The sequence below is a fragment of the Danio aesculapii genome, chromosome 16 (assembly GCF_903798145.1).
Source record: "Danio aesculapii chromosome 16, fDanAes4.1, whole genome shotgun sequence".
NCBI lineage: Eukaryota > Metazoa > Chordata > Actinopteri > Cypriniformes > Danionidae > Danio > Danio aesculapii.
Genome location: NC_079450.1, coordinates 43,616,517 through 43,623,612, shown reverse-complemented (window position 1 = coordinate 43,623,612; position 7,096 = coordinate 43,616,517). Strand labels below are relative to the sequence as shown.

Sequence of the window (7,096 nt, the reverse complement as noted above, 5' to 3'; positions counted from 1 at the left end):
CAGGGCCGGGAATTTCCCGGTGGAAAGACTTTCCCCTGGAGCAGTCGCGTGACGACACGCTGAGACATGCACTGGAAAGAGTGCAGGTCATTGATGGGAGAATCCTCCAGCCTGATCGACCCCTGTCCTATCCGTATTTTAAGATTATTAATGACAGGGTGTATCGAGTGACCCAAGACACTCAAACAAAGGAAGATACAACCCAATTATTAGTACCAAAGAGCCGCCGGGAAATGCTTTTCCAGGCGGCTCACTCGAATCCCATGGCCGGACATTTAGGTCAAGCGGCCACTCTAAATCGCCTCATGACCCGATTCTTTTGGCCGGGCATTCACGGGGATGTTAGCAGATGGTGCGCTGCATGCCGTGAATGTCAACTGGTGAACCCACCGGCCACATCAAAAGCGCCATTGCGCCCTTTACCAATCATGGAGATCCCCTTCGAGAGAATTGGTATGGATCTCATCGGGCCATTAGAGCGATCCGCACGCGGGCACCGCTTTGCATTAGTCCTAGTGGATTATGCAACGCGATACCCGGAAGCAGTAGCGCTCCGGAACATCTCAGCAAAGAGTGTTGCGGAAGCTCTGTTTAGTCTGATCTCCCGAGTGGGGATCCCCAAGGAGATCCTCACTGATCAAGGCACCGCGTTCATGTCACGCACACTACGCGAACTTTACGGATTATTGGGCATTAAATCGATTCGCACCAGCGTCTATCACCCACAAACAGACGGGCTGGTGGAAAGGTTTAATCGCACGCTTAAATCAATGATCCGTAAATTCGTTCACGAGGACGCGAAAAATTGGGATAAGTGGTTGGAGCCCTTATTATTTGCTGTGCGGGAGGTTCCCCAAGCCTCCACGGGGTTTTCCCCCTTCGAGCTTCTCTACGGCAGACAGCCCCGTGGGGTTTTGGATGTTGTTAGAGAGGTTTGGGAGGACGAGCCTTCACAAAGCAAAAACGAAATTCAATATATCCTGGACCTACGAGCAAAACTCCACACACTGGGGCGGCTCTCTACGGAGAATTTGCTCAAGGCCCAGGAGGAACAACGCAGGCGATATGATAAGGGCACTAAACTACGAAAATTCACAAAGGGAGATAAAGTCCTTGTACTGCTGCCTTCTTCCAGTTCCAAATTACTCGCCAAGTGGCAAGGGCCGTTTGTGGTCACACGACGAGTTGGCGATCTTGATTATGAGGTGGTGCGAACGGACAGGAGGGGAGCACGTCAAATTTATCATATTAATTTATTAAAACTGTGGAGGGAGCCGGAGGAGGTGATGCTGGCGGCACTTGTTACCAGCGAGGATGACCTGGGACCGGAGAGTGTTAGCCGGAATGGGGCAAACACCCTGGTCGCCGGGGGTGACCATCTTTCGCCCGCTCAGCTCACCGATGTCCGGCGCCTCCAAATTGAATTTGCAGACGTGTTCTCCACCCTACCCGGGCGCACTAACTTAATTCAGCACCACATCGAGACCGAACCGGGCGTGGTCGTAAGGACCCGACCGTATCGCTTGCCTGAACACAAAAAAAAGGTGGTTCAGGATGAATTAAGAAAAATGCTGGAAATGGGTGTAGTAGAAGAATCCCGCAGTGACTGGGCCAGCCCGATCGTTTTGGTACCCAAAACAGATGGGTCGGTCCGGTTTTGTGTGGATTATCGCAAATTAAATGCTGTGTCGAAATTCGACGCGTATCCAATGCCGCGGGTTGACGAATTGCTCGACCGGTTAGGCGCTGCTCGCTATTATTCGACATTGGATCTGACAAAAGGCTATTGGCAGATACCCCTAACTCCTTTATCCCGTGAAAAAACGGCCTTCACGACGCCGTTTGGTTTACACCAATTTGTGACGCTTCCGTTCGGGTTGTTCGGGGCACCGGCCACGTTCCAGCGCCTGATGGACAAAATACTGGCCCGTCACTCGGCATATGCCGCTGCCTATCTGGATGATATAATCATATACAGTAATGATTGGCAGCGGCATATGCAACATGTGCGGGCGGTGTTAACGGCGCTGAGGCGGGCCGGGCTTACGGCCAACCCGAGGAAGTGCGCGGTTGGGCGTGTGGAGGTGAGGTATCTGGGCTTCCACTTGGGCCATGGGCAGGTGCAGCCCCAAATTGATAAAACTGCAGCAATTGCAACTTGTCCAAGACCCAAGACCAAAAAGGAGGTAAGACAGTTTTTGGGTCTGGCGGGATATTACAGACGGTTTATACCAAATTATTCGGACCTCGTCAGCCCCCTGACTGATCTTACTAAAAAGGGGGAACCAGATACTGTCCAATGGTCGGAGCAGTGCCAACAGGCCTTCACCGAGGTTAAGGCTGCACTTTGCGGGGGGCCGCTATTGCACGCTCCTAACTTTGCTCTCCCCTTTCTTTTACAAACAGATGCATCTGAACGGGGTCTGGGGGCGGTTCTCTCCCAGGAGGTTGAGGGTGAGGAGCGCCCGGTGCTGTACATCAGCCGGAAACTGTCCAACCGGGAGGCTAGGTACAGCACCATAGAAAGGGAGTGTTTGGCGATACGGTGGGCGGTCCTCACCCTCCGGTATTATCTCCTGGGGCGAGAATTCGTCCTCTGTTCGGACCATGCTCCCCTCCAGTGGCTCCACCGCATGAAGGATACCAACGCGCGGATCACCCGTTGGTATCTCGCTTTACAACCATTTAAATTCAAGGTGGTCCACAGGCCGGGCGCGCAGATGGTCGTGGCTGACTTCCTCTCCCGGGCGGGAGGGGGGTGGAGGGGGGCCGCAGGCCGGACGGCTGCCCGGCCTGAGACGGGCGGTGGGGGTATGTGGTGGGGAGAGCGTGGCTGAACACCCGAAAGGGGGAGAGTGAGAGTGGAGACACCGGCGGCTGGTCAGTAGCCCAATCAGAAATAATTAATAACACCTGTTTTCTCTAGTGATTGGGTCGGAGAGACGCCTTAAGGGAGCGAGAGAGACCAGTCGAGAGAGAGAGAGAGCGAAGCAACAACCACCTTGCGGAGTTGTTGTTGATGCCCGGAAAAGAAATAAAAATAAAGAAATATTGTTACTACCTTACGCCGACCCTGTCTTCTTCTTCCCTCACAAAGAACCGTACAACAGCGATGTTCCCGGTGTGAACATTGGCAGGCACTGGAACAAACAGGCAGAAGCAGAGAGAACAGGCAAACACAAGACACAAACAACATCATCACTAACTGAATCTTGGTGCAAGGTTTAGGCACTTTGGAATGCTCGGGTTAGCAACACTTAAGGTGTAGAAGACCACAGTTTAGTCATAGTTTAACCAAGGTATTGAAGGTTCAATGAAGGTGTATAGGCATTATCTCAATCAGTAAAGAATTCAAATTTTGGTCAGCGTTATCGCATCTAAGCATGCGCAATATGTGGGGCGTGCACATTTGAACAACTTTTGGATGGCCTGTACTCGCTCGTGGAGGAAGAAGGCAAGTGTCAAAGTCAACATATACCCTACAATGCTGTTTTGACGAGAGTCAAAACCAATAAATTTCGTTCTTTACCTTCAATCCTCTTTTCGGTTCTGAATTGAAAATGAAGAAATGTGGTTAACAAAACTTTTGAGTCTTCGCCTAAAACATGTCGTCAGACAGGTGCTACAACATTAAATTATCAATACAGCGATCACACCATTAAGGCATTGATCCGTGAGGCTTGGTGAAAGGAGTCAATCCCAATTCTGAGCTCTGGACTTAAACATCATCTGTGGGGGTTCCCTGATGAGGCAAGAGAAATGAATTGAAAGACATAGAGAGAGAAAAAGAAAACAACACTGAGACATAAGGACATTGAGTGAGGTTAGCACAACAAACAAGTGTCACATATGTGTAATAGCTCCTCTCTACTAGAGATTGGTCCTAGCAGTGCAGTGGAGGGAAAAGTGTATGTATTGGGTTTAGGAAACATAGCTAGGGCTAGGTGACTTCCTAAAATGACAAAAATGACAAAAACAGGTTAGCGTTATATTAAGAGTTTAGGATAGTGGGTCTGTGTCAGCAGGTTGGTTCCTCCCCCTTTCTAGTCACTTGGAGTTGAGGGACTGGAGTTGGCATGGCACAGGTAGGATTTGGATTGATTCTGAGTTCAGTGGAGTGGCAAACGACCAAGACGGCACTCTTAGGAGTTGGAAGGGTTTCATCCGCAAGTGTTTGTGTGATGCAGTGGTGACCTGAGGCATCAGGTGTTGAGTTAGCGTCTAACTCTGGTGTTCAAGTACAGTCTATTGAGTCTTTGAAGTTATGGTGCTTACATTTCTCTGTAAGTGAGGTAAAGAGGTGCTGTTTTGTGAGGTCGTTGCTTGTCAGGCAGAATCAGGTTTTCCTTTCCTTTCCCACTTCCGATCCTCTTCCCTTCGTTGGAAGAACTCTTTCAGGATCATTTTCATCAGTTCCTGAGGGTTAAAACATGGTGATGTTTTCCCTTCTGGGGGTTCAGTTGGAGCTCGATCAGCGTGGAATCTTTGTGAGTTCTTTCGTTGACCTCTTGGGCTGGTTGTGTCAAGGTGGTGTTGCTTTACCTTGGAGGTACCACTGGATTCCCACGAGCTTGTCCCCCTTTGGTTTGCATATGAGGTGGACCTGTCCCACGGTCTCTCCCGGTGACGTTCAGGTGAGTGTTGTCGTCCATGCAGTCCATCCCAGTGGCTGTTCCACTGTTTAGGTCTGGTATCAGCACGACAGTCTCGTTGTCTGTTGTAAGACGACTTATTCCACTCACTGGGAGGTAGATTAGCATTGTCTGGGCCTTGGGCACCCTCAAGGGCCAGATCTTGACTTTGGGTTATGAAGTCATAAACAGCAGGGATTTTGGCAGTCTTTTCTGAAGTCACCCTTTGTTTGAAGTAGGCTTTATGTGCCAAATCTCGTAATTGCTGAGTGTTCATCGTGTGGGGGCATGCAAGAACCCCAAGATGGTGGCTTACCCCAGGATGAAGGTTTCTCAGGAAGAGAATTTTGAAGTTCAGGTCCTCTTCCATCTCAGGTTCATTGCTGGTGCCGAAGTAGACTCGTCTGAGTCTGCTATAGTAGGCTTGAGAAGACTCATGGCGACCTTGTTTCGTCTCCAGGGCAGCTACAAGTCCTTGTTCAGACTCGATGTCATCAAACTCTCTGATGAGGGCTTCTCGGAGCAGGAGGTAGTCAGTCTTTGTGTGAGCAGGCTGACGGTCCAGGAAGCTGCGCACTTCAGCGCTGGAGGTTGCTCTGAGCAAATACAGTCTATCTTTGTCAGTGACATTGGGTCTCATTTCCAGGTGAAAGTCAATGTCTTGCAGATAGGCATGAACATCTTGGCTGCCTGGCAAATTCGGCGTGAACTTGCCCAGGTTCTTGACTAGCTTGTCAAGGTCTCTAAGGTCCAGGCCACATGGTGATACATGGCTGGCTGGAACAGAGGGAGCTGGTGAGGGTTTTGGCAGTGAACCCTCAGCTTTCTCACTGTGTGTCAGTTCATATGCATGCTTGAGTTCATCTTTATTGCTGTTGGACTCTTCTTTGATGTAGTCCAGCTGCTGCGTTAGTCGTCTGATCTCATGTCTAGCTTCACTCAGGTGAGTTTCGAGGGCTTTGGTTCTGCTGTCCTTGTCTTTAGAGTCAGCATTTACCTCTTCCAGTAGCTGTTTGACATACTCAAGCTTGTTAGCGACGTCAGCATGGTCGGCTTTGGCTTGTTCCATTTCTTGGGTGGTGGCGGCTAGAGTCTCTTGAAGTTTATCGATCTTCTCTTTGGCAGCTTGATCAGTCTCATCTGGCTGTTCCGGTCGTTCCTGAGCCTCCAGTTCTAGCTGGTTGATGCGGGATTGCATATGTGTCAGCTTGTGCTGGAGCTGAGCGGAATGCCTGTCACTCAGCTTGAGGGTGGCGATGAGGACGTGACTCAAAGTACCTGTGATCTTGGCTAGGTCTTTGTGATTGTAGCTTTTGCTTGGGTCTTGCGTCATAAGTCTGTTTAGGTTCTCATCCAGCTGGTCCTGTGTCAGAGGCTGTAGCGTTTCGGCGGCCTTAGGGAGGAGGCTGTCCATTGCAACACTTAGCCATGCTTCTAGGTCCTTCCAGTGGCCAACAGGGTCTTTGGGGCGAACCATGTTTTGCGGCAGTTAGGGGGAAGACCTAAAACTGACAAAGACCTAGGGGGGAGAGAGAGAGAAAAGAACAAAAAGAAAACAAAAACAAATGGCAAACAAAAAGTGTCAGGGTGTAATGTCAGGTATGAGCTACTGTTGAGTGTGGAATAAACAGGTGGGTGTTGTTCTCTGTGACTGTGATCCTCTGGGAGGGCGTGCGTCTAACTTGTAGTCTCTGTGGGGACAGTCAGTAAACACACACAGTTAGGACAGCTGGAGAACAGAGGAAGAGAGGAAGACTGATGAGTAGAGTGATAATTGGCTGCTTCCAGGTTCCTATAGAGAACGATTCCTCTAGCTTTTGTCAAGCATGTGAAAGAAGGCTTAACGCCTGGAAGTTAGAAATGGGGAGCTCTAAACACTAGGACTGTGATTGTTAGTAAATTTCCTTCGCTGTGAAAGAAAGTACAATAACAATGACAGTATTGGTTTCTTACTCATTAGGATTGACACCATACACCAAGTAGACCACTTTTGGATGCGAATCTGAAATCGAATTTGAAAACACCTGTCTTCTGGTTGACTCGTTTTGTCCTTGATTGGGTAGCGTCCTATGGCGAGAAAGGGTAGAGAGAGAGTCAGATAATTTTAACATAAAATGTTTAAGTTTCACAAACATCTGTTAAATGTTTCTAACGTTCTCTGCTTTCATGATTCACACAGGTACAATCTCAAAAGGGCAACGGTAGTCAACTCGGAAGAAGACAGTTAAAAGAAAGAATATAAAGTGAAGCGAGTTTTCAAATTAAAAAGTTGACAAAGTGGTGGCACTGTTGAGTCAATACATCAAAAGGGGTTGGTTTATTGTGTTATGCAGGCAACTAATTAGCCTAAGTAGACAGGAAAATCCTAATTTTCCTTCGGGGTTTGACTTATTGCAGGCTACTGCTCTGGTATGCTAGGTTATGTGATGACTTGAGTTCAGTTGCAGCCACCTACAGGCTAAACT

The 7,096-nt window shown here is 49.0% G+C and overlaps 1 protein-coding gene across 1 annotated transcript; it reads right to left on the bottom strand.

The window, feature by feature from the left end:
• Positions 1 to 3,952: 3,952 nt before the first annotated feature.
• Positions 3,953 to 6,108, bottom strand: LOC130243727 (uncharacterized). The gene has a single exon (XM_056476010.1). The coding sequence runs from the start codon at positions 6,106 to 6,108 to the stop codon at positions 4,327 to 4,329; it is 1,782 nt and encodes a 593-aa protein (XP_056331985.1). The 3' UTR covers positions 3,953 to 4,326.
• Positions 6,109 to 7,096: the final 988 nt, after the last annotated feature.